The 27,074-nt window shown below is 40.4% G+C and overlaps 1 protein-coding gene and 1 long non-coding RNA gene across 6 annotated transcripts in view; one reads left to right on the forward strand and one right to left on the reverse strand.

The window, feature by feature from the left end:
* Window positions 1-106: 106 nt before the first annotated feature.
* XPO1 (exportin 1) overlaps window positions 107-27,074 on the forward strand; it is a 36,652-nt gene continuing 9,684 nt past the window's right edge. The window contains exons 1-14 of one of the 5 annotated variants that reach the window (XM_065059338.1): window positions 107-515; window positions 917-940; window positions 4,547-4,678; window positions 8,464-8,565; window positions 12,427-12,499; window positions 20,431-20,492; window positions 20,573-20,617; window positions 20,706-20,887; window positions 21,349-21,397; window positions 21,484-21,603; window positions 21,694-21,822; window positions 22,872-23,030; window positions 25,642-25,839; window positions 26,475-26,613. In XM_065059338.1, the coding sequence (XP_064915410.1) occupies window positions 4,553-4,678; window positions 8,464-8,565; window positions 12,427-12,499; window positions 20,431-20,492; window positions 20,573-20,617; window positions 20,706-20,887; window positions 21,349-21,397; window positions 21,484-21,603; window positions 21,694-21,822; window positions 22,872-23,030; window positions 25,642-25,839; window positions 26,475-26,613 (1,384 nt within the window). In that variant the 5' untranslated portion in view covers window positions 107-515; window positions 917-940; window positions 4,547-4,552. Of the gene's footprint in view, window positions 941-1,409; window positions 1,537-4,543; window positions 4,679-8,463; window positions 8,566-9,774; window positions 9,839-12,426; window positions 12,500-20,430; window positions 20,493-20,572; window positions 20,618-20,705; window positions 20,888-21,348; window positions 21,398-21,483; window positions 21,604-21,693; window positions 21,823-22,871; window positions 23,031-25,641; window positions 25,840-26,474; window positions 26,614-27,074 lie in introns of those variants that run through there. The other 4 variants (XM_065059337.1, XM_065059336.1, XM_065059339.1 and 1 more) reach the window with 4 other exon arrangements.
* LOC110362510 (uncharacterized) lies at window positions 22,805-26,553 on the reverse strand. Its single transcript, XR_010471812.1, has 2 exons — window positions 26,337-26,553; window positions 22,805-24,254 (listed from the first exon to the last, which is right to left on the reverse strand). It is a non-coding gene; the product is annotated as an uncharacterized LOC110362510 (long non-coding RNA).

Raw genomic sequence — 27,074 nt, forward strand, 5'->3', positions numbered from 1 at the left:
CGAGGCGCGGGGCTGATGGACAGTCCCCCCAGCCAATAAGCGCGGAGGCCACTTGCGCGGCGGCATGGCTCGGGACCAATGGGAGCGGCGGCTGGGCGGAGGCCCGAGGTTTCCAAACGCTCCGCGGCGCCATGGGCTGAAAACTAAACCGAGATGGAATCTCCCAGTCTGAACCGGTTTGAGCCGGTTCCGAGTCTGTGGCATTAGGAGGGGGAGACGCGCCGCGCTCAGTCCCCGCCGCCACCGCTGCCTCCGCCGCCGTGTGCGCGACCTGCTCGCAGGGGAGCCCGCGGGGGGAGCCGCCGGCGCAGCTGAGGGGGCAAAGTTTAGTGCGAGCCTCGGGGGGGGGTGGGAATGGGGATGAACTGAGCGCCCGCCAGGCCGAGGGAAGGGCGGCAGCAACGGGAGTAGCGAGAGACCCACCCGCACGGGCCCGGGCCTGGGCACTCAGCGACGCGGCAGAGACAGCCAGGGCCCCGCCGAGGCGGCGCCGGGGCAGCAGGGCCACGAGGAAGGTAGAAGTTTCCCCCCCGCGCCGCTACCGAGAGCCTGGGGAGGCCGGAGCCCCGCGCCGTTCCCCGTTCCCCCCACAGGCGAGAGGCGGGAAGCGCGGCCCGTCCCCGCGGGCTGAGGGGAAGGAAGGCGCGGAGCCGTTGCGCCGAGGGGAGCGCCCGCCCGCGGGCCGCAGGCTCCAGCCGGGTGCGGTGAGGCCGGGGCACGCTTGCCAGGGGACAGTGCGGGCAGCGGAGCAGCGGTCGCACGTACCCGACAGGGAGGGGGCTGCGCCAGACTTTTCCCCCCCTTCGGGTGTTTTCTTTTTGAGGGGGGAGGGTTATTTTTGGTGGCTTTTTTTATTATTATTTTTTTTTTTGGCGTGTGGTTAGAAACTTCGCTCACCCGCTCCTACTTTTTGAAGGAAGAAGCTGTAAGAAACACCCAGGTGAGTGTGACCTCCGGGGTTTGTCGCCATGAGGGGGGCAAAGGGGGAGCGCTCGGGAGGTGCGTGGGGGATACGGCCGAGGGCGCCGAGTCTTGGCTGTGGAAGGAGAAGCGTGATGGGCTCCGGGGAGGAACCCCCGGGGCGGGGGGGCGTGTTGCAGTCGGGTTCGGGGTGCGGGCATCCTGGGCCTGGCTGGAGCCCGCCGCGGATGCTGCGGGGAAGGGGGCCCGGGGAGCCGCCGCTGGGCCTGCCCCTCGTTGGGAGGCTGAGGGGGAAGGGGGGGTGCGGGATCGGGCACGGGCAAAAACTAGGGACATAATCTGTAAATTATTAGGAGTGGAAGTTTCCAGAAATATTTTCTGTGTGTCTGTGCAGCAGTATTGAAACGTCCGCCTGGATCACGTGGGGGGCCCCTGTATAGAGCGCAGGGCTGGAGCCCAGCGAGGGAGGGAGGAGGAGGGAGGGGCTGCGCCGCCGCGGGGCCGCCGCGCTCCGCAGGGCCCCGGCCGCCCCCCGCCCCCCGCTCTCCCTTCCCGAGCCCCGGCGGGGGAAGCAGCGGCCTTGCGGCGGGAGCGCGGGAAAGGCCTCAGCGCTGGGTGGGTGTGAGTTATTCTGGGGGAAAAGGCTCCGTGTCGGGCGCGGCCGTGCCGAAAAAGACCGCTCCGAGGGTGCCGGGCCGATGTTTGTGTTATTTAATCTTGTCCGCAGGCACACGTGTGGAAAGGAGCGAGGGGAGGGGATGGTTTCATTGCGAATTTGCGATGCGCTCCGTTTCATGTCGTGCAGCTGGAGGAATTTACAAGTGATGCAACTAATTCGCTGGCAGAGGGTAGCGGGGCGGCAATTCACTTGCGTTCGGTAGCGGAATTGCATGCTTAGGAATGGGGCAGAGCCGCCCTCCCAGGGTGGGCTTTTATTTTTCAGTCGTTGACCCCAGTGAGCTCTAACTAGCCGGGATAAAGCTGCTCTAGGGTTCACCGAATACTCAACATGTCCTACAAATAAAATTTGTTACTCCCGTGCGCTACGTGCTTAAATGAATCGAGTATATCATCCTACACTGACTGTTGTGTTAAAACTGAAAGGTCTAGGGTCATCAGGAGTTGGGATAACTATGTAAACAGTGCTGTAAATGCAGTTCTTTTGACCTTCGGTAGATGTCAGATTCTTGCTATGTTGTAGTTAAGATTTTCATTTTTAAACTTTTTCTCTTGTATTGTTTTTATTTCCCCGCTTATTGGCAGCGTTGAAGAATTAATTACCGATGGTTCTTGCAGCTGAAGTTTAAACCTGTTGTGGGGTTCAGGCGTGATGCAGGGAAAAAGTATGGGAGTATCATAAACCAAATATTGTAAGCTTCGTGTGGGTTCATTGTTAGTGGTAGGAAATCGCGTTGGTATTGACCACAAAGCCGCCATTTCTGTATTTCAGTTTGCGAGTGGGTAGGTCATTTTGAAGATAATGCTGGGAGTGGCAAAGGGCCCTATTCAAAACATTTCCTTTCTGCTTCCATGTGGTTAATAACTTCTCGTGGTCACGTGGCTCCTCGTTTGTGCTGATAGGGCTGCGTAAAAACCACCGAAAGAGGCTTATATCTGAAATGAATGGCCCTACCTGAGGAACAACTGATTTGCCCTGTATAGTGTAGTTTGAAAACCGCTTTCCCAGCTCGCAGTTGAGCCGCAGAGGCCAGATGTGAACAAAAAGGGGTGTGCCTGGGAGCATTTGCCGCTCTGTGCTGTGGAGCGTATTAATTGGTGCAATTTCCTTCTAGTAGCGCTGCCCCTCTGTGAGGTGAAATTTCAAGTGTCCTCCTGAGCCAAAATAATGAAATCAGGCATCCCTGCTGTTTTTTCCTCTTGCTTCCATACTTAACATTGCAATTTTGAAAACTTTAGGAGTTGGGGAGGGAAAGGACAGGTGTGGATAGTTGGTGCTAATTTATTTTGGTTTCTACTTGATAGTTATTTCCTTCTGTTTTTCCAGGTAGATGTTGTACAAAGGCTGATTGAATGTTGAGATGAAGCCCTCAAAATTATTACGTTAGTGTAGTAGTACTACGTGAGGTTTTAAACTTCAAAATACAATTAAAAAGGTTGAGTTTTGAAGTTAATATTTTCTGCGTAGAGGTAAAAGAAATTCTTGACGCTACTTGCAGATACGCATTTCTAAACAAAAGATTATCCTTGTCTGCATTCTGCTATAGGACTTTCACTTAGTAATTACTTGGGTTGAGGCACAGGTTTGTCTTGCTCTTTTGAGCATGACTTAAATACGTAAGGCATAAAAGAAATTCTTACTTGCACATTAAGTTATTCAGTAAGAGCAGGTCTGATTTCTAGCTAACTCTAAAGAAGAGGTTGGCTGGGCATGTGGGGGCTGTTTCTGGAAGAGTTTCAGGTTTTGTCTTTCTGAGTATGCTAGTAGCTTTAGTGTAACTTTTTGAGTGCTCTCGCAGTTGTCCACGCTTCTGGCTATTTCTCAAGTGGGCAGTTTCATGTGGAATTTGTAGCTTTACAGAAGAGTCTGAAAAGGAAGGTGAATGGCAGAGAGCTGCTGTAGAGGGGGGGGTAGGAAACGTTTGTTACTGTTGCCAGTGACAGTGAAAAGAGGGCAAAAAACTCCATGAGATGCTTCCAACATTGGGGTGGTGTGAAAAGGGTGGAGTGTGATTTACTATCCACAGTTCTGTGCCTCCTGGCTTATTTTCTTGCTTTTTGTGGTTGCCTTTGTCCTGTAGCAGTCTCTGGCTGGTAAGCATCTTACACCCACAGTCACACACACCCCACCTGACTTCCTTTGCATAATATCGAGGCTGCTGTGTCCAGGACAAACAGTTAATGCACGTGTTTCTGGGTTTATGGGACCTCAGACCTCCAGTACAATTCCATTTCAGTTTGAAGTCATCTGATGTAGTACATGAAGTTATCTCCTGACTTAACTGCCCCTTTATTTCATCCTCTCAAAGTGCCTTCAGACAGTCAACATTCTTACTTTCAGTGGTAATTTTTTACCTGTATGAACTTAACTTGTAAGTTTTTGTTTCCCAAGTATTTGAAAAAAAGCCCTCTGGCTAGTTTCTTAGCATGTACGCAGATCACATTTCACTTCCATAACCAATTGTTTAAAAGCTTTTAGACCTGTTCTTCTAAATGTTCACGTTGGCCTCAGAAACCCAAAATTCAACTGAGATTGCTAGTATGGATTGCTAGTATGGTTGTTATTGTACCAGGTCTTTCTACCAACTTTCAAGCAAACTTTAGTGGTTTACACATGTTTGGAGTCTGGTAGGGGTTGATACCTGATTTGCAATAAGTTTTAGCTTGCTGAATAATACAGCCCATTGACTAGTCAGGCTGTTATTGTGTGTTACGCCTGCTGAAGACCCTGGAAATGTATTTAATTGGGGTAGTGATGTGTGAATTTTTCGGGAAGAGTTTGTCCTGCTACTTGTTCAACAATTGAAGGACTGTTGTATGCAGTGTCATCTGGTACTGCCAACATAGCTCATCTTATTCAAGTGAGATGGTTAAGTTGGAGCACTTGCTTTGCAACTATATCTAATAGTAATTTTTTATTAATTTAATTTTTTAATTTATTTTGCAGTAATCTATGCCAGCAATTATGACAATGTTAGCAGACCATGCAGCTCGTCAGCTGCTGGATTTTAACCAGAAACTGGATATCAATCTCTTGGACAATGTGGTGAACTGCTTGTACCATGGAGAAGGAGCTCAGGTAATATGGACATATAATGTACGTTTATTGACCATGTTTAACCTTAAATCAGTTGAACAAACGTAATTCACTTGAATAAACATCAGTAATATTAGTGAATTTACTGTGCTAGTCACTGGGATGTTACTGGTAATTCACGTGCTGTGGTTTGAAGGCAGATTAATGTAATGAACATGGAAATGACATTTAGAAAACTATTAGTTTAGTGTGTGCTCATTTCTAGCATGCCTTCTGCTGGTGGAAGATGTGAGCAAGTACAGTTTGGTAAGGAGGGCACTTGTGCTTACAGCTTGCCTTCTCTGACTTAGCTCTTCAGGAAGGTCCGAGTTACCTGTTATTTGTTATCACGAGCAGGATTGTGAAGCTGTAAATTTAACGTTGGCTTCACTGAAGGACTATTTAAAAAGAAAAATCCTAATTATGTTATGACTGTATTTGTACTTACAAAGAAGCATATAGCACATACTTAAGAGAAGAGTTTGACCTTTCCTGTGTCTGGTGTTTTTTCACTGTTACTGTTGGTCTGCACAGGTTATTGGGGCTCTTTTCTATGGACTTAGTGCAAATTGTGAAGTCTGAAGTTTAAATTTGGGGAATATGTGTATTTGTGTGTTTGCCTATATTGTCTTGAAAGTGAATCTTGTATTGCTTTTATCTAGTTCTTGAGCTACTTTGGAAATAAGACATGTTGAAAGCAAGTCTTGCTAGAAGGGTGTTGGCATAGTTCCTCTTCTGGCAAATTTTAATTGTTCGTGCTTAATACATTGGGAGTTTGTGTCAGGCATCTCTTACTAAGATATTCTTGCACAACAATAAGAAATGAATTAAAATGAAACAAAGTAGCTGATGCTTTTCTGTTCCTTCCAACTGTTCTAGTATATTTTCATATACTGGTTTTCTGTATCTATCTTAAAAAAGAAAGCTTTTATAAGGCTTACTAATGTGAATTCCCACAGGTTCTGAAATAGCTTGCTGGTTTTTTGAAATATTTGCGTTTTGAGTTTCCTAAATTCTAATAGTTACTAGCTGTAGTTTTTTGCATGATTATATTACAGAAGACTGCTTGTAGCTTCTGCCTTAAAAGTATGCACTTCTGAGTGCTTGTTTTATAAGTGATATGTTTGTTTACGGTTCTGTCTTGCAAAATAGGCTGTGCTTATAGTATTGTCTGGTTTGCAGGGAGTTTAAAAAGTTGGGAAGGTTTATAGGGAGACTAGAGGATTAACATTAAGTACAGTGATCAAATTGCCATTGTTCTGGTATTGTGAGAAGTTGCTTCACTTAAGCCAGCTGCATATAGTCTCTGGTATTCAGAAAACTATTGCAATAAGAAGGTAAAATTCAAGAGGTGGTGCTTAACTGGCAAAAGTGAATTATGATATAAACCTATTATAAACGCATGGACTAATATGTGTCACTGTAATGAAAATTCGGCTTGCTGTTTTATGACGTTTCCAAAGGTGGAGATACATTTCAGTGAGTCTGCGAGCTCTTACCCCTTCTAAGGAGTTCAGAAGATCCCACGGGAAAAAAAGCTTCTCTGTGGAGTCTGACAGCTCAAATAACGATTTAAAGGGTGACAGGAATAATAGAAGCTGAGGAAACCAAATATTAAAATTTGGAGAATAACAGTGGTTTGCCTGGGAGATTAACACTGGCTTTGCCTGGTATAGATGAGGATAATGTGGAGAAAAAAAGTGTAGAATGTGGCCTGGATGGCCCATGCTGAACTTGTCTTCAGATTCACCTGTCCCTTCCTTCTGCTTAATTCTTATCTCTGTTTGCAAAACTCTTATTTGCTGATCTATATTAGGCAAGAAAGAAGCTCTCTTCTGTCCTAGACTTCTACTTTGTTGTTGTGGTGTGGTGGGTTTTGTTTGTTTTTCTGGTATACTTCTCTGAAAAGAAGGAATACCCCCAAACCCACCTCGGTCCAATGAGACTAAGGAGACTTCAGACAACTCGTAGATGTTTACTTGTACTCATCCCAGACTCTTAATTCCATTGGCATGTTAGACCTTCACATGTTCAGAAGGGTTATATGTACCTGATTTTCTTTTTGGTAGTAACAACCTAGTGAGGCTTCAATCTTGATTAAGCATTACCATTAAATTTATACTGTTTCTATGGAACGACGGGAGTTGATATTTAGAAAAGGAGGTATTGTGTATGACAGCAAGCTTTTCAGTGCTTGGGAAAGGCTATTTTGTTGGTGTTGAGATTTGATCCTGTAATGTCACCAGTATTAGAAGCACTGAGGCAGCCTGTATAAAAACATAGCTAGGTTGAACCTGGAAGTAATACAGCTTTTCTTTCCTGCTTGAACTAAACTGTATCAAAACTGCTGTTGGTGGTTGGTTTGTGGGTTTTGTTCTGTGTTTTTCTTTTGTTTGTTTGTGGGTTGGTTTTTGTTGTTGTTGTTGTTGTTTTCCCCCCCCCCGTCCCCCATCTCTGAGGTCATGAGGATATGGTTGTACTGCCTTTGGACATAAAAGGAGTATTTGTGCGGTACTGCTCCATACCAAATCTACAGAGACTTACTTGCTAGTCCCAGTCAGTATCAGACTGGGAATTGCTCCACTATGCTGAACTACATTAAGTGGAAATCTCAGTATTTTACAGATATTTTAGACATCCTTGCTTTATAGTGCTTTAGCTTTCCATTTTAGTTTAGTAAATCCCATACCCAATGTATCTGTTTCTTGCATTTTATTTATATATATAAATATATTACATGGTTTCTTATACCAGCTGATGATCAGTTCAAGTGTGTGCTTCTAGCAGACTAGAGATCTGCATGGCTGTAGTAAGTTCTAACTGTTGAAGTTAATCCAATAGTAAAACTCCAGAGGCTTTGTAATTCCATTGAATTGGTTCTACTGTGCAGTGAAAGCATTAACTGAGCTCTATTAATTGTGATATAAAATGTTCATCTTGTTGGTAAGATGGTGTCTGATGCTTGTAGGTGATATAACTTGCAGCAAGATTTGTCACTGCATTTTTAAAAATAGCTAACATCTTTTGGCTCCCTAAAAAACTGCTTATGGACATCCAGGCTTTTGAAAAGGATAGCAAAAATGAATTCAGTGTGCAATTGCTTCAGATGAGGTTTTGCAAGTTGCTGAAACCATAGTATCTAGTACAATAAGTGGTAATGCCAGTGCCAAGGAAGAACAAACCATTAGCATGACCAACTCCCTTCCTCCCCCCTCAATCAGTTTTTATTGTTGTTTTGCAAGCTGTTAGATATCTCCAGGGATTCCCCAGGAGGAGGGATTTTAGACCTCTAGTGCTCTGCTCCATGCTGCTTCAAAGTAAAATCAACAGTTCCTACCTCAAAGACTTTGCAGCATGATATATTTCTCCTTAAAGCTGGTGTTTTAGATGGATGCTTCCAGTAGAACTAGAAAGTTTGGGTGCCCTTGAATAAAATTTTATCTAGATGAGTTTCCTGGATGGGATAAAATGTCATTCCCTGCTATGTTTTTCCTATACTCTGTGCTGTTCTTGCACGTTCTCTGCTGGTCTAGATGAATCATGCAGTATGCAAGAGTGGAGGTAAGTAAATGATTGTATTGCATCAAATGCTTTTTTTGAGTTCGGGTTGTTACTGAACTTTAACTCTCACACAGAAGGAGACTTTGGGACTTGTTGCTCCTAATTGAGCTCTGGCTAATTCTTGGATAAGTGATTAAAAGACATTACATATTAATATCTTCACTGACTGTGTATGCTTTCTTAAATAATCTAATACTAATACTTTATTTTGTCAAACTTGCTTTTAGCAAAGAATGGCACAGGAAGTCTTGACCCACTTAAAAGAACATCCTGATGCGTGGACAAGAGTTGATACTATTTTGGAGTTCTCTCAGAACATGAATACCAAAGTAAGCAAATTAACTTTTACTTATTTGGTTTTCCTCTTTCTTCCATTCATAAACTTTGAGGAAGGTATCTCATTTTTAGCCATAGACTTTCTTGAATCAAACCACTTTTTTTTTTAATTGTCCTGTTCCAAAAGCTGGCTTTAAACAAGAACTGTAAATGGAGAAGATATTTAAACCTCCTTTTACATTGACAAGAGTTTCTTTATCCTTAAAAAAAAAAAAGGGAGAACTAAACTGGAAATACAGGGCTTTTTCTTCAAGATACATACAAACATAATGTCAGTTCCTGAGATTGGTGTGTGTCTGTAGACAGAATCTGAGTAATGAAAAGTCTCCTAGAGCCACATTTTGTCCTTGGGTAAGTGCTTGGCTGTTTTTGATCATAATAAGAGCCATGCGCACGTAACTGAGGAGAGAATTTGTCCCTAGGTGTATTACAGATGAAATAGAAACCTTATTAGGCCAAGATTTTGAGCAATCAATGAAAGTTAAGCACCCCAAACTCCTTATAGTATGAGATTAGTCTTTACTAATATGCAGAACTCATTTGCTTTGTACTGCTGTTTTAAAGCCATCCATCATAGTTAGAGACGAAAAGGGGCAGCATTCAGATTTTTCTACAATTTTAAATGCTTTACCTAAGACTTCTGAAGTTTGAGCCTAAAAGTTCATCGAAATGTGTATTCACTGTCTTAAGTTTGATTATTATCCCAAATAACCGACATGCATGTTTTTCTGCTTGATACACGCTGTGTTCGAACAGAAAATAATCGTGTTTGGACAGTTTCTGAAATCAGGTGGTATTCGTGAAACAGTTCTATTTTTTTTTCGCTGCTCTCTGAAGTTTAGGGGAAAATGGTTTAAAGAACTTCCTCAAAGTGCTAACCTTTAAGTAACAGTGTTTGCCTGTTTGCTTGCCTGGTAAACTTTGCTTTTTATACTGACAGACGTTACTAATGTTTAAGTTGATTTATCAACAGTATTTTTAAAAACTCAAATTTGTCTTGTGAAAAATGAGATGATTAGAGGAACAGAAAGAAAGCAACAGGTAAAGAATTCTTCAATTTACATAAATTGCAAATGATTTGGTGCTAAATTTATGCCCTATGACATTTGGCTTTTATGCAATCATATTTTTTCTTTAATTAAAGCTGTTAACACTACCTGATATTAATCATAATGTTCCATTATGTTGATTGCTTGTAATAGGAAGAAAAGGGGTGTCTTCCTGTGCAACTGACACAGCTAGGCTTTGACGGCAGGCCTCCACAAGGTCTACCCTTTTGATTCCCTTTAACTGAATTCTGTTCATCAATTGTTTTTGTTTCTTGGGAGGTGGGAGGGAAAGGGATTCGGTGCATAGAATTAAGTGATAAGGGTTCCATAGAAATTTCTACCATAGGGATCATTTCATGCTTTTTTTTTTTCCCCCCAGTCTTTGCTGTTACCTGTCCCTCATCTTCATAACTGGCCAGTGAATTAGACAATTAGAAATAAGCAAACCGAAAGCAAATGAATTTTGAAAGATTTCTATTTTAAACGCAGTTTAAATGTGTTCCGTGTACTGTTGCAATAGTTGATTGAAGTGTACACTTCTAATAGTTTAAGTGGTAAAACTCGTAACAGTGACTTTTTTGGGGGCTTGGTGTATCTTGTCAGGGAAATACCAAAACTTAGGACCATCAAATCAAATGAAGCTTATAAACAAAATAAAAACCACAAAAAGCCCCTTGCATAGTATTTAGTCAGGGTGATGAAGCCTTCAGACATGGAATGGCAAGTAGGATGTATAGGTGAAGATTGTATACAGTTATTCTATTACTGCTGCCATTTCATTTCATGTGTGAGCGTTAGGAAAGAAGTGGATATTGTTACGACTGAGGAAGAGGTGAACAAGATGATAGCAGAGGGCGGAATTGAAGTCACATAGGTATGAAAGATTGAGTATAAACCTAGGCAGCATGAACCTCTTTGCAGTTTAAGGTATGTGAATCTGAAGTAGATATTTGAGCAGATAATGAGGGATAGGTGTGGTAGATTGCTAGAGGTGACTGTCCTTTTCTTTGACTCAGAGGAAAGCCTATGTGGGGGGGGATCAGGATTTTAATTTAAGTTTTGTGTGGTCATCTAGTGCTTTTGTAAAAGGAAGCTAGGCTTGGCGTTCTGGTCTTAAAAGCTAAAGAAGTTGACTTTAGGAAAAAGTTTGGAAGGAAAACAGACACTTTTAGTTAGCTGTTATCTGAAAGGGCTATCAATACATGTGCCTGTAGAATCTAGAAATTTAACTAGAGTTTAGATCTGCATCAGCAAAGTTAGCACTGTCTGGTGTCAGTGTTCATGCCTCAAAACGTTGTTAGAAGCTTTTGTTAAGGATGTTTTGTACTGGGAGCCTGGATCAGTTGCAGACGGTGTCTCTAAATCTATAGCAGTGGCTGAAATAACTTCCTGTGAGGTGAAGCCTTTTGCTTAAGAAGGTTTTCATACATTTTCCTTCATGAATGTTCCCTTGATTTCATTTAGCTTTTATGTTAAATAATTGAGTAAAGTTACAGATTAGGATCTAGTTGATAAACTTTTGCTGCTGACCATGGAGAAAATAATACCCTGCCAACTTTTCTGTTAATGCATAATTTTTCTTGGTACCCAAGATTTTGGAAGGTGACAGAATATTTTGCAAATGCAGGATGTACATGTGAAGATGGTGGGAACTCAGATTGGATAGAGAAGCAAAAGGATGTAGGTTATGTTAAGATGAGAACAGCAAAAATCATATTTTAATACAATGTAGTTTGGGACAGTCTACATTGTGTTTTTTAATTAAACCGAAGTTTATATGATCCCTTTGGTCGAAATGCTAATGATCCTACTTTGTGTAACAACTAACCATTTTAAAGAGGAACTCTTATTCTCAGCCAAACTTTTAACTGTGAAAACTTGGGTTTACCTTTCAGGCATTGATGTGATATTTTTTTTCCTTCCTAATCCACTGCAGATAAAGTAAACACAAAACTCCTTGTCCTCTTTTCTCTGCTGTCTATTCATGCTAATGGGGTTTTACGTATTAAAGTTCTTCAGTTGTATCACCACAAACTTCTTTCCCTGTTACTGTGAGTTGACAGTAGGGACAAATGGGCAGGGGGACGGGCTTTACCGATTACTTTGCAAGTGTTACAGTTTTGCGTGAGAACATAGGAAGTAATTCCTGAAAGGTAAAAGGGTTTCCAAGAGCTTATTCACATTTTTATTATTCTTTGACTGAGCACAAAAGTTCATCTTTAAATAGTAGAAATAGCTGCCATATTGGGGTGGGTATTGAAATTAAATAAACCTGTGGGTTGTCTTGCTGTTCCTAAAGTAACACACCAGTGAAGGTTGGGAAATACTTTCCTTAGAAAGTGTCAGTGTCAGGACATGTGATGCTAAGACAATTTTTTTTCAGCTCTTAGAGGAACGATAGGAAGCTTGAGACCATCCAAGCTGCTAAATATTTTAGGAGCCTGGTTGTGTTAATACTTGAACGTATGAGCAGTCATTTATGATGCAAATTCATATCTGGCTGCTACTTTCTCTTCTCCAAATAGCCAAAATTGTCTGCCAGAGGGCTTTTCATTGTTATTTTTTCTTTTTCCCCTCCTGGTGTGAGCATGATCAAACAGCAGGACTTAGTATAGTGAAGAATAAAACAAGGAAAAAAATGCATGAAACCTCAGTAAATGGGTGAATAGACATATTTTAAAAAGTTGTTAGTTTAATAATCTTGAAGTCTTAGATGTTAAGTGTGAATGTCTGTTTGAATGAGATTCCTGCAATTTAGATAGTCCTGCAGTAACATACTCACATTTTGTTCTTCTCCAATTTCAGTATTATGGACTGCAAATCTTGGAAAATGTGATAAAAACAAGATGGAAGATTCTTCCAAGGAACCAGTGTGAAGGTAGGGAGGGATTTTTGTCTTCTCCTAACTTTGTGTATTACCTGAGGTTTAGACTGTCATTCCCCATGTAAGTAATTTTCAGCTTCGAATACAATCAGGCTAGTAACTTTCTGTCATCTGGTAAGACCATCTGGACTTTTCTGGATGATGAAACCCTGTCTTTCCCTTTTGTGATAGCCACGGTGAGCACCTGAGATTCTGTAAATGTCACGGGAAGGTCGAAGGTGTGAAACATCATCACTTAAGCATTGTACTGACTTACAGACCAAGCTTATCTGAAGAGGTCTAACCCTAGGCAGGTTCTGAAGGTACCTCCTGGCTTTGAGGTGGTTTTGATGCTCTATACTTGGCACAGGAGGCTCTTTTCAGCCTGTCTGAACTGCTTATGTAGCCCCACCAGTATGCTGTCCATTTTCTGGTAAGCTCTGGTCCATCTGTTAGCACATATAGATCTCTGTGACTTTCTTCGAAATTGTAAGCAGCGATAACTACTTCAAAGTAGAAACACTAAATAAATGCGTAGTCTTACCTATTAATGGTCATTGATTCTTTTAGGCAGTGAGATATTATAAAGTCTGCTTTTAATTTATGTAAGTGTATATGCAGCCAGATTGCTGTAACTGGAAGTGCAGTGTAGGGCAAACCGCAGTCTTTTGTCATTGCAAAGAATCTGGAAATACTTAAAGAAAAGCTGTGTTCTGGTTTTGTTTCTTTTCCCCTCCCTTACAGCTTGTGATGTGTGTTGAATTGTAGACGTTGGCTATAGTATATGGAGATACCTTTGTGGTACAGGATTAGTGCTCTCTGTCAAGCCATGATAACTTGAACTTTAAGACATTAATTACAACTACTATAAATTCTTGACAGTGGATGTTGTCACCATTCTATACTTGGCTTTTTACTAAAAGCTGGTTTTAGAACTCATTAAAGTTATTCCAGATTTCTGTGTTCTGCTGTGAGCTTTTATTAGCAGTGCTAAGATGTGCTTTAAATTTTTACTGCCAGTGCTCAGGTTCTGAAACTGTATTAATTAAAACGTAATTGTAAACGGTGATGGAAACAAATGTGTAGAGGGAGACTTCCACATTTTTGTGATAATTTTGATCACCTTTTACTCCTACTCTTTCCACTTACAGACTGACAGATAAAGCATAGCTATTCTTGAAAGTGGAAGTGAGGTTTCACGTTCATTCTGTTGGGAACAGAGTTGCAGGCTTCTAAAGGAAGAGCTTCAACTAAGGCTTAAACACAATCCTGTCATTTAAAGAAAAGGAAGCACCTTTCTGTGTGCTTTTAAGAATTAGTGTATCTCAACATAGGTCTTGTTACATTCCTTACTATGAGCAGTTAGTTGCAGCGTTGTGAAGTTGTTCTTCTAAAGTTTTTGGCTGTAGGAGCAAATCGGGAAGAAAGGAGTCAGCAGTTTTAAGTAGTTACTTGGCTTAGTACTGCCCACTGGTAAGTGAGGTGTAGCAGAATAGGTGGTGTCACAGCTGACATCATAGTTTGGAACTGAAAAGTGTAAAATACAGAATAATTCAGTAATTATAAGTCTTAAAAATACATTCTTAATACATAGAATAGATAAGGAACGGTGGTAGGATGCTAGTTGTGCTTGGGTCGTGGTATCTCATCCGTTCTTGAGATGCCAAGACAATGCTGAATACACGACTTAAATGAATTGTGGAACTGATGTATCCAAGTTGGTGTTGCAGATTTTTGTTACTTGGCTGTTTGCAGGCACCGTAGTGCTGTTTGACTGATTGCTGGGACAATAACTGCAGCTCAATACATTACAATGCAAAATAAAGTTACCGTCTGTACTTGTGCTATCAACTAAATATTCTCATTTTTACTGACACTTGTACTTCTGAAGACTCCAGAGGAAAAGAAAAAATCCTTCATCTTAACAAACACGTATCTTTAGTTCAACCTTTTGAAATATTTTCCTTTTCACAGAGCCAAACTGAAACTGTAAAATTGACTTTTATCCTCACAGTTCAGGGGAATTGAGTCAGTTGGCTTTTACGCATCAGGTTTCTCCTGTACATCAATAGAAGAGAAGCCAAATATGTTTAGGGTACCATGGTGTTTCATCCATCTTGGCCTCAGTGGTGTGCGAGAGACAATGAGTGCTTCATGTCTAATCCACTTCCATCTGCTCTGTGGTTCTGGTGGGTTTTTTGGGTTTGGTTTTGTTTTGTTTTTGGCTGATGAGACTGGCTGGTACGAAAGAACTTCTCCAGGGCTCAGTCAGGTGGTTTGATGACCTGGGAGATAAGAAGACTGGTTAAATTGAGGCTCCCTTGGTTCTGACTGCAGTCATCCCTTCAGCTGAGAGGATTTTCCTGTTTGAAGTGTAACTCCTACAATAGGGGTGCAGGAAACTGAAACTCAATACAAAGTAATGATTAGTAACAAAGCAGTTCAGGCAGGTTATAAATCAGTAATTATATCTTGAGTCTTCATAACACGTAATGTTTCTAACTTGGTAACACTTGATGTGTCTAACTTGATTTACGTAGTAAGTACAGCTGACAAAACTTTTGCTTAAGATGAAACTAAATCAGTTTGAGAAAATACTGTTTTCCTTGTGTAGCAGTGCTTAAGAGTTGAAATGAAGAGCGGACCTGAATTGATCTGTCAGTGAAATTATAGGTTTTTGAAACAATTTTCCTGAAAATTCTTGGAGAAATAAAACAGTGTCATTAATTGCAAAGCCTGAACTGCAACCCCCTTCTTTTCTTTTTTCTTCCTGCCTTTACCTCCATTTGTACATCAGAATGACTTGTTGGGCCTTGAGGTTAGCCAGGGGTTTGTTATTCCTTCTGTCTGAATGCTGGGAGGTTTTAGCTTCCACCTTAGAATTCCAAATGCAAGTAGGAAAAAGTTTCCTTCCGATGTGTTCTTTGGACTTGAAACTCCATTCTTAAGTTTGCTTTTGTTTTAAAATAGTTTTTAGTCTTGAGCTTTTCTGGCCCTGGTGCCTCTTAACTTGCAAAAAGTTTTTCTGCTCTTCAGTTGTCACTGATTTTGAAGGTTGAGAATTTAAGCACTTTTGGAGAGTTCATCTGTATCTTCCCATAACTCTAAACCAGGAATTGGGCAAAGCAATTTATGTTTCTAAAATACTTGTGTGATTGTTCTGCTTTTTCTTGTTCTTGATTTGTTAGTTTTTGGAGTTAGCAGTTTGAACCAATTGCTGACCTGGCTATCTAGACATAAGTTCAGCCTTCAGACGTGTTTAGTGTCTACACCATAGCAATGGGTTATAATGTATTTGGCTTTTAAGAGAATGCTTTGTTTGCTCATATACATACACAAGTGATGTGGCTTTCATTCAAACTTCACAGGGGCAGCTTTAGTGAAAAGCAGATGGGCGTATTCCAGAACATCCCATACAGTACTGAACGTGGCTTATTTCCAGAGGGTTGTGCTGTCATTCTCAAGTAAAAACAAAAAAATCTGAGTTTGTTGAGGTGGTGCTAAATTGCTTTCAACTCTGATACTCTGTAGAGCTGATTGTTTAATAACACGTATAAAGAATGTCATTTGAATGAAGTGTTGTGCTCTCTGTAGTATTTTCTTTTAGTGTGAAAACCTGCCTGGAAATAAAGGCTTCTTGGCCTTCCCGTTCAGTGATACGTTTCATTAATCCTGCAATGCGAAATGAAATTCTGTTCCTGTGAACAGAGTGAGCTTGTCTGGAGTGTTTTGAGTTGGAATGGATAAGCGCTTCTTCATTATGCGGCCTGAATTGCTTGGACAACTTTTCTCATTTAGAAATGGAAAGAAAAAAGTGTTCAGACAGAGATGCAGTTTAGTGGCTCACAGGAAGGTCCTGGAGTTAAGTAGAAAGCTTTGATGTATTGGAAGCTGCTGTAGAAGAGGCGTTTCTGTGCAGTGATTAGATATTTTAATGGAAGTTTCTGGCCTGCTTCATGAAGATGCGTTTTTTGATTCTCTGTGTGATAAAAGGGGAATGAGCTGCATGTGGCTTCTGTAGCGGGTGGGTGGGGAAGAAAAGCTGTTACTTACACCTTCTTCAAGAATTTTAATGATATTTTTTTCTCTTGAGAAGCAAATGGGTAATGGATTGATCAAGTTTACCACTAGTAGGGAAAGATGATTTGTAGGACAATACGGAAACACATTGTTTCTTAAGACTAGAAATAAGATGGTATTTTCACCACATTTTGGGACTACTTAAACAATATAGTATACGTGTGTATGCATACAAACATCCCTGGGTGCGACAACTCAGCTTTAGGATGATAAATTCTAATTTTGGTTGCAAAATAGTAGTAATTTGCTGAGTTACATTGCCCACCTGCTTTATTTATTCTGCTTATTCTTTAATGTCAGTGGAGACTCTTTTGATTTTAGTAAGCTAGTGTAAACTCATGTCTGCAGCACCAGGTGGAACAATTTCCAGCACTTGTTAAATGTTTGCTCTGTAATTGCATAAAAGGATGTGCTTTTATGTCTTAAGTACAAGAAGTGGTTTTGTCTGCAGGTGTGTACTCGCTGACTGTGTGTATTTGTGGTAACGTGCTGTGTTTGGTCACGATAGGAATTCCTCTGAGCTCAGGTCACACAGACTACGTGAGATGTATTTGCTTCTAAAAGCACATCCAAAGATTAAATTGTAGGATATTTCATACTTCTGAAGTCCAGACTGCAGAGTTTACTTAGGTTGGATAACGTGACGTTCCTCACTGTCCCGTTCAGCTCTGACCACCCTATAGTTGTGTTACCTGTCCAGAAAGCGTTTCAGTTTTGCATCTCTACAGGAGCAACTTTCACAAAGGGCTACAATATCTACTCTTGATCCACAAACTTCCTAAAATGCCTCAAATTAATGTCCTTGCTCTACCCTCTTTTTTTAATTACTTTGTACAGAAGTACTTTTTGTACTTTGCTTACCAGAAAATGCTAACAGTTGTACTAGTCCAAGCCTTCTGACAAAGGCAGTGTCCAGCCTTTCTGATAATTAGAACACAGCTTGATGGGTGAGCTGGGCTGATCTGCTACTGAACTGCCGTGGATAACGATATTCCTCATCTGTGCACTTTTTGATATCTTTGAGCCAGCACTGGTGCTTCTCTGCTCCTTCAGGGAGCTAAGCTGGCAGAGGAAAGCTTCAAACCAGTTTGAAAACCATTGCACTTTTTTGGTAGCTCTGTTTTTCTGCTGGATCAGCCTCTGAACAAGTTCTTGAGCAGGTGCTGGGACTGTCAGTGCTGTGTCAATGAGTTTTGGAATGGACAACAGGGTCTGCTCTCTTTTGTCGCCGGTTGTCATGAGATCAGCATAGTTGTGATGTTGGATGGTGTCCTGAATATTGCGTTGTGTGGGTTGTGGGGTTTTTTGTTTTATTGGAAGGTGTGTTTTCCAGGAATGTCTGTCTCATGACGTTTGGCTCGCTGAAGGGTCTGAACTAGGCAGTTGTGGTGTTGCCGTCTTCAAGACTTGTTCAGCAGCTTCTGTGACGGAAGGAGGTCACCTAAGCACTGGTTGTGTGGCTTTTGCTTGTTGTGTGCCCCAATTCTTAAAGTAACGCTTCCTTCTAAGTTCTCAAAACACACCAATTTTAGCAAATCCAGTGGACTACCACCCTTGGACATGTTCTGCTGAAAAACAGTAACTAGCCTATGTGTTGATTCTGTCAGAGTATAAAGTTGAATTATCCTTGTTCTGCTGGGAATTATCTTTCCTATGGAAAGAAATGAGCTATTAAATATGGAGCAGAAACCACAATACTTCAGTTTAAAGAAATCGGTGCAAAATTGGCTAGCTGCTGCTTTTAAGGGATTAAGAATATGACCTTGTTCTCTGGCTGGGAGGCCTTAGGAGCCTGGAACATGACATGTCTGAACTAGAAAACTCAGGTTGTCTTTTGAGCTGTGATCACTTTTTTTTTAATGGAGCAGAGCAGCTGTTTTCATCTGCTGATCTCAAGGCCACATTGATGGTAGCGTAGCATTGAACTTGTAACTAAACAGCATAATACTATTGATTCAGCAACATGGAAAATATGTAGCTTTGGAGTCGGAAGTCTGAGAGAAATCCTCACATTCTAATTCCTTTTTTAAAAGCAGAGTTGCAACAGTAGGTTTCCCATAGTGGTTTGGCAGGCAGTTAAAATAGTTGAGTTTCTGGCACTGCGGACCAATTTCCTTACTATTTTGGGGGCTTTCATATCTTGTTTGTGAATTACTGTAAAGCTTCAGCAAAGTGTGTGAGTTTTTAAGCTTTAAAATACTAGGACATGCCTATGGTGTCAGACTAACGCTATTGCTTGGGAATAACTCTTTCCCAGTGACTGACAGTGATACTTATTTTGTTAACGACCCATTCTTCTGCAGTAGCGCGGGTTGGTCCCAGTTGATAATGATGAATATTTTCATTTGTAATTGGAATTACCTGTAGAACAGCTCCTGCCTATTATGTATCTAATGGCTCAAAGTCTAGACCTAGTTTTTCCAGATTTCACAACAATGTAATTACCAGACTGTTTCTTCTAATCCTGTTGCTCAGGCCTGAAATGCAAAAAACTAATTCTGGTAGAGTCTTAAAAACATTTTAAAGTTTAAAATAGTGACATGGGGAAAACTAAATGTCTTCAACATAAGGCATTGTTCTTGGTAAAGTGGCAGCTTCTAAAATCTTCAATGGATGCATTTGGTCTGCATGAGTCAGTTGACTTTCTTCTTGAAGAAATGATTGAAACCAGATTTAGGGTACAGGAGGGTGAGTAGCAAAACATACACCTATTCTAAAACTTCCCTATGACAAGAAAACACTCAGGCAGTTTGAAGCATTTAATCCCTGATGTACTCAGATCGATCATTGTATCAAAGGTATGTTGAAGTAGAATTATTAGTAATGTTCATCTAGTTCACAACTCCAGATCCTCTGTTCATGCTGCTTCTTGGAGCTTGATGTTTTTGGTTTTTATATGGAATGTTTGTAGATATGTGTGTTGCGATTAAAAGTCACTTGGAAAGCCATTGTTTCCATGTCTTCAGTAACTGACAGGTTAATGGTGAAGAGGAGCTGAGGATTAGGTGGCAAAATGAACCTTTAGGCAGTGTGGCTTGCTACAGTGTGGGTTGTGTGGTGGCTGCTTGTTGTTTTTGTGGTGGAGCTGAAAACTCTGAAGTCAAGCGTTTGTGAAAGAAACACAACAAAATGAGGGATTCGTATACAGTCTGTGCCCCTAATTGACAAACTTCATGTAAGAAAAAGAAAAAAGGCAAGAGCAATTAAAAAAAAAAAAAGAAAGGCCAAAACAATAAACCAGAGTTCTGTAACCTGTAGCATCCGTGTGTGCCAGAAAAGCACAGTAGTTCAAATCCAAGTGTATTGTATTGTGTTGGCGAATAAAGTTTTAAGTTTTATTCTTGTAAGATTGTGCAGGGAGAACTTTGCTAAGCTCCAGCGTGATGTTTCACTTTTTAAATGCCGTGCGTAGGAATTGTGGTGTTTAAAGTGGATCACCAAAGTAAACTGGAGCATCTCTGAACTTTTCCATACAGTGAAGGTGATGTATCAAAGGTCTCTGTGCAACTCTAGCTAACTTGGCATTAAACCTGGAGTCGTGTTTAGAAAACTCTACTTATTCTTGCGGTTCACTTTTGATGAATAAAGCATTAGTCAAAGAATCCTTACTCTGTTTTCCTTTTGTTTGATTGAAATAGCTTAAGTGTAAAGCCATTTCGTACATCTGAAATAGCTTCTTGCGGAATCAATGCAGAGGTGGATTTTTCCCATAGAGCACAGAAGAGGGTTGCTCACTGCCACGTGCATCTATGTTCCTTGAAAGTGTTTCTTTTTAAAAATGTGTGAAGAATCTGAATTCAAAAGTATTTATTAGTACATTCATGTTACCTGGCATAGTTGAAAATAAATTCCTAACTTTTCTGCAGGTATTAAAAAATATGTTGTTGGCCTAATTATCAAGACCTCATCTGATCCAACGTGTGTAGAAGTAAGTGAATGCTTTTCAGAGGGGGAAGAAGGAGGGGAATATTTTGCATAACCTGACTTTCTCTTCTCTTTTTTCTTCAGAAAGAGAAAGTGTATATTGGGAAACTGAATATGATTCTTGTCCAGGTAAGCTAGAGTTCATAAAGTTTTAAGTCTTGTTATAAAGTGTTTGGCTTTGCGTATGTATCTAACATATGGATGCTTTGCTTTTCAGATACTAAAGCAGGAATGGCCGAAGCACTGGCCAACTTTTATAAGTGACATTGTGGGAGCAAGCAGGACGAGCGAAAGCCTTTGTCAGAACAATATGGTGATCCTGAAACTGTTGAGTGAAGAAGTGTTTGATTTTTCCAGCGGCCAGATTACTCAAGTAAAAGCCAAGCATTTGAAAGACAGGCAAGTATACATAATTAAATCTTAATAAATAGGGTAGACTTCATGCTTTCTGCTAAATAGTTGATCTCACTTGGAGTATTTGAATGAACACCTACAGCTGTCTCATTTTATTTCTGAGCCTGAGTGGGTTAGTGATTTTTCTTTAAAGCACTTAGTGTGAGGTGATACCAAACTCACTTTGTACACACAGATATTTCTGCCTTACTGCAAGTAACATCGGTTGCCTCATGACTTTTTAACAGAACTTGGGAGCATTGCTTGTGTTTCTAGGCACAGCCTTTAAGCTATTTCAGAATATGCTTTGTTACTGTAGAAACTGTTAAGAGCTGGGTGGCTTGTGAATGCTTCTATGGCCAGAGGTCTTCAGGACCTGTTCTGTGAGCATAGACATTTGGATTAAAGTAGATAGGATTGTTTATGAAACGTGGAAATGATTCCATTTTATTTGGTTTTTTTAACAGCATGTGCAATGAGTTCTCTCAGATATTTCAGCTGTGTCAGTTTGTGATGGTAAGTCTTATTTCTTTAATGATATCTTAAAAAATTCCTCTCCCCCCATCATGTCTAACAATATCATAAACACTGATTGTTTCCAGGAAAACTCCCAAAATGCTCCCTTAGTTCATGCAACTTTGGAGACTTTGCTACGCTTTCTGAACTGGATTCCTTTGGGATATATATTTGAGACCAAGTTAATCAGCACACTAATATACAAGGTACTCATGCAAAAATTGACAGCTCTTAAATTTAAGTTGCAAAAAGCTTGCAACACTCTTGTAATGTTGTTTTTTTCCTTCTCTCAACAGTTCTTAAATGTTCCCATGTTTCGAAATGTCTCTTTGAAGTGCCTCACAGAGATTGCAGGTGTCAGTGTAAGCCAGTATGAAGAACAGTTTGTAACACTTTTTACGTTGACCATGATGCAGTTGAAACAGGTAACGTTTTTGATAAATCTGTCTCTCGACTGCTTCATTTTGCAGAATCGATTTCTGTAGAACCCAGTTCAGTTTACAAATTTATATTCATTATATAAGACAAATAATATTCTTCAGTGGAATTTACGACTCGATCAGAAGATGCTGAGTGTATTTTTCTGACTCTAGATCACAGCTGTATTTCTGCTGCATTGATTTGTTTTGATTAATTTAAGAGGCGTTTTGAGCGCTTGGGCTGTCTGATGGGGAAGGTTGAGAGAGATGCAGCAAAACGTGTACTGCATGACTCGTAAGGCCTAAACTGACCTGTGCAAGTTGCTGTCTAATTTTTGAAACCAATGGAAACATTTGTTATTATAAAGCCATGCTTTAAATTGAATATAATTTGATGATTCCCCTCTGAGCAGTTCAGGTTCAGGTTTGTAGCTATTCTCGTTGTATTTGTATCTTAAGCAAACATTTTCAAGGGGGTTTTTTGTAAATTTTTTCCAGTGTTGGTCCATCATAGTTCTTTAGAACAGGCAGGCTTCTTTTAAAAACACCATTCCCCTCAGCTTCAAGTGGAGTTAGAGGCTTTTTATTGAGTTATAGTTAAATTTAGAGGCAGGTTTTGCAAACACTGAAGTTATTTTGTGTGTTAGGCAGCTGGGTGTTACTTCCTCAGTTTTCACAGATGATGCTCTTGATTCTAAATGCCAAAATATGTGGCCTAAGGTTTCCTTCAAAACATCAGTTGAATGCCAAGTTGGGTATTTGGCATGTTTTGCGACCTGCAGGTTTTTAGTATGACTGTTGCGGATGAATTTGATGCGAACTGTTGCATTTCTTGTTAATATATGGCTCTCTTAACCTTGTACGTGTCTTATAGTTGCACAGCTATCAAAACCACACAAGCTGGGAGCAACAAAAATGTTAAATTTTGTTCCCTCTGTTCTGTAGCTTAATAGCATTGACTTCAAATAATATAGTTCACTACTTGATGACGGTGTTGAAAATGCTTTATTTGTATAATGATAGAATTTTAAAGCTAACACATTTCTTCTTATTAGATGCTTCCTTTAAATACCAATATCCGACTTGCGTACTCGAATGGAAAAGATGATGAACAGAACTTCATTCAGAATCTCAGTTTGTTTCTCTGCACGTTCCTCAAGGAACATGGTCAACTTATAGAAAAAAGATTAAATCTGAGGGAGACGCTAATGGAGGTAAGTTGCTCGGTTTATCTAGTCTAGAAATGTAGCATGTCCTCGTACTCAAAGGATGTGATTCTGATAAAATCTCTAGATCGTTGCACCTATTCACAAAATTAGTAAATCACATGAATACAAAAAGCCTTTGAAAACTTGTTTCCTGATATGTTTCAATAGCACTCTATTTTCAGTGATCCCATCCTAAGAGAACATTCAAAGACCATAGGTGTCTTTCTCCCTCTTCTTGTTCCTCCCTAAAGGTGTAAAATACCGCTTTAAAATAAATAAATGTATTCTTTTTCCATGGGTCTTTACAGACTCTTATTTTCTGTAAAACTCTCGCATAGAGGTGGTGTTGCTATGACTTTGATCGGTCTGTGTGAAGCAGCTCAGTGATGTTTTTATTCAGCATCCCAAGCTGATTTCTGGGGTACAGCACATGCTGGGGTTCAGTGGTTCCATCCTGGTGCAGCTTCTTGCGTAATTTGCCGTTCCCGAAGTTGAACTGAAAGGCTTTAAATACAGTCCTCAAGGATCATGGTCTGTTTCTATATAATAAAGACAGTGTGCCAATAATGCTTAATGGCAGAGCTCTACCAAATGACCATGTATGCTTTATTTTGTAATATTACTGGTCTTGGAGGAGTTATCAGATGTCTTAGAGCAGTTGCTGAGAATCAGGTTCACAGTTGTCCTTCCTCTGTGCTTCTTCCCTTCTGTTCTTGAAGACTGTTGCGTTCTTTTCAATTTTGACAGTCAAGTGCAACTTCATTGTCAAAATTACTGGCATCTGTAGTAACGCAGATAGGAATGAAGGGTTGGAAAGGCTTAAATTCTAGGTGACTACTAAACACGTAAGGCGCTACCTCCTACTGTAGTGGAGCTAGACAAAGTTAGGGTGGTTTTAGTTGTGTTTTCGTACATTGTGAGTAAAAGTTTTGTTTGCTGGCTTCCTCACACCGCTGAGCTCCAAGGGGCTGAGACTGGCTCCATGGCACCTTGAAGCACTTTCCTGTGCCCAGAACCGAGCCCTGTGCAGGTACGGAGGCGGTAGGGTGAGGAGCTGCCCTGACCGATGAGGTATAAGAACAACATCACATCTTAAACGTGGAGGCCAGGTTCCATCGGGAGGGGGAAAGACATCTTGCAGGTGGATTAGCTGTAATCCAACGTGTCCATCCGAGTTCTAGTCCTTTTTCCAACTACTGTTGTTCTCAGTGCACTTCCGGAATTAGCCCTCTAAAAAAATGTACATTAAGAAGTTAGTTGCAAATACTAAATTATAGCTAATTTAGAAGATGGACTAAGAGGAATATCACTTTATTTTAAAAAGAACAACTATCAACAGTTCCCTAATAATTCCTGAATTAGCTTTCAAAATAAACTGTGGGGGTGCGGCTCAAGTTCCTACCTATGTTGAGGCTTTATTAGGAAGGCGTGTAAAAGGCTGAAGCTGTTGTACGTCCTGTGCAATTGTGTGTGAGTTGGAGTGCAGTTCTTAGGTATTGGCTTCTTGTCCCACATAAATAAGCTAAATTATTTGTTAAAGCCGATATTTATGAAAGTCAATCTTGAATGACTTGCAGTCTTGTGTAGGATGATGAAACCTTTAAGGAAGTTCTTAGGCTGGCCTAAAATAGTTGCACTTCTGTAAGTTGCAGTGTAACAAAACCTAGTTACACAGTTACTTCTAAAAATTCTGTGTCATTCTAACCTGTTGGTTCCTGCACTTTGGATGTGTCCGATCTTCTGAAATTGTTCTGTGGATTTATTGGAGCCGTGCAGGCAGTGAAGGGAGCTACATAAGTTATTGCAAGTGAATTTACCAAGAAAAATAGACTGAAGACTAATGTGTAGTTGTTTTGAATCCCTCTTTTGATATTGTAGATACAAGTGCTGAATCAGGTCATTACCATCTAAAATGCTTTGAGTTGCTGTAGTATCAAAGCCATGAAAAGGTCTTCACTTCAGATGTCATCGTTACGTTCTGTTTGCTCACTGGTGGGCTGTTGCTTTATCTTTCACAAAAGAAGTTTGGCTGTGTAGTTCTCGTTTCTGAGGGTTGGTATCTCAGTGTGTCAGAATTGCATCCTCGGTCTGCTGCGTCTGTTCTGTCAGTAAAGAAATGGAAAATGGTTGGGTAGGTGACTTGTGTGGAACACAAGCCAGCAGCGTGGCTTCCATGATTCCTTTTGGTTCTTTGGATCCAGAACAAAGCAGCATTAATAGTCTTGAGATGAACAGTCCTTCACACTAGCTGGTGAGGGGTTCTTGAGGTTCTAACATAACACAAAATGCCTTGCAGAAGCTCCAGAGGCTGGAGTTGGGATAATTTACAAGCAGACTGACTTAGCTATGGCCTTAAGATATCTTTAGACTGCTTTAGATTGAAGAACCGCAACACACTTTGAAAACAACAGTAATTGACAAAGCATTTTGGTTTTGAGTTGCTCTACCAGTCAGACCTCTGACTTTTAAGTAACGTCATTGCGGTGTTAATGCTCCTTGTTCCTGAGTTTAATGTTAATTTGGCATTTTATCAGTATTTGAATAGCTGAAATTGAAGCAGTGTGGTTTTATCTGCAGAAATAATTAGTAATCAGATGTTTAAACCTCACTTTTCCAGGCTCTTCATTATATGTTGTTGGTATCAGAAGTTGAAGAAACTGAAATTTTCAAGATCTGTCTCGAATATTGGAATCATTTAGCTGCTGAGCTCTACAGGGAGAGTCCGTTTTCGACATCCGCTTCTCCATTGCTTTCGGGAAGTCAACACTTCGATGTTCCTCCAAGGAGACAGCTTTATTTGCCTGTATTGTCCAAGGTAATCCATGCCTAAGTAAAGGTACTGGAAACATTTAGATACTGTTCCTGAAGAAGAGATTTTGCATAATGTAAGGAGTGATGTAAGAAAACTTGCTTTGAGTAGTTGGTAATTGATTCAACTCTAGTTAGTTAATGTGCTGTAATTGCAAAAATACTCTGACACCAATACATGGCAGGAGTATTAATACGGTGTGTCATTTTTATTATTAAGATACTTATTACAAATGTAAGACTTATGCTTTAAAAAATAAACCTGTATTAAACTGTTTCTTTAAATAGATGAGCTGTTGGAGGAAAAAAAAGAAGTGTGTGCATGGAAAAAATATCGTCTTTAAAAGATCCCTAGTATTATGTATGCATTTTGAAGCAAGGTTGGGGTTGTTTGGTTTTTTTTAACTACTCAGCTTGTTCATGGAGAGAGAGAGAAATCAGTAAGCTCTGTTCTTAATGGCTTTTTAGTAAAGATATGTATGTGGAATCTTAATGTGAACTCACCTTGTGAAGTGCTGGATATACCCTTTGTATGGGTCAGGTTGCCTGCCCGGAGTGCTCCAGAAACACCCGTGGAGGAGCCGTGTGTGTGTTTCCATGTTACACTTTCATCCCGTTTAAACTCTCCTATGTGACACGCAGGTTCGATTGCTCATGGTGAGCCGGATGGCTAAACCTGAAGAAGTCCTAGTTGTGGAAAATGATCAAGGGGAAGTAGTACGAGAATTCATGAAGGATACAGATTCCATAAACCTGTATAAAAATATGAGAGAAACGTTGGGTAAGTACCAGCTGGTATTTTTGTGCTGTAGATCTGTGCAGCTGCATCAGCAGAATGTACATTAACGGCGTCAGCTTGTAATCTGAATTATTATGTGTGTAAAATGATGATTAGTAAGGAGCAGCTCACACTTGTTGGTCTGAAGTTCTGAACACCAGAATCAGTCTTCCTATAGAGTTTAATGTAGCCAATATATTTTATTTTTAGTGTGTGTATACTAATATCCTGCTATCTTTGGAAGTCTCATGTTTAATTGTGACCATTTTATCAGTGAATTGATAGTTCCTATGTATTGTAGGGATAACTTATGGTTTTTTTGAGGCAAGAAAAAAGGTTTGAGTCCTAACTGCAACCTGAGGGCTCGGGGGGGTTAGAATTGTCACATATTTAGGACATCAAACCTTCAATTCTACTTATTTTTGTGTCAAATGCTTTAAGGGAACACTGTTTAATAACAGGTT

The sequence above is a fragment of the Columba livia genome, chromosome 3 (assembly GCF_036013475.1).
Source record: "Columba livia isolate bColLiv1 breed racing homer chromosome 3, bColLiv1.pat.W.v2, whole genome shotgun sequence".
Classification (NCBI taxonomy): Eukaryota; Metazoa; Chordata; class Aves; order Columbiformes; family Columbidae; genus Columba; species Columba livia.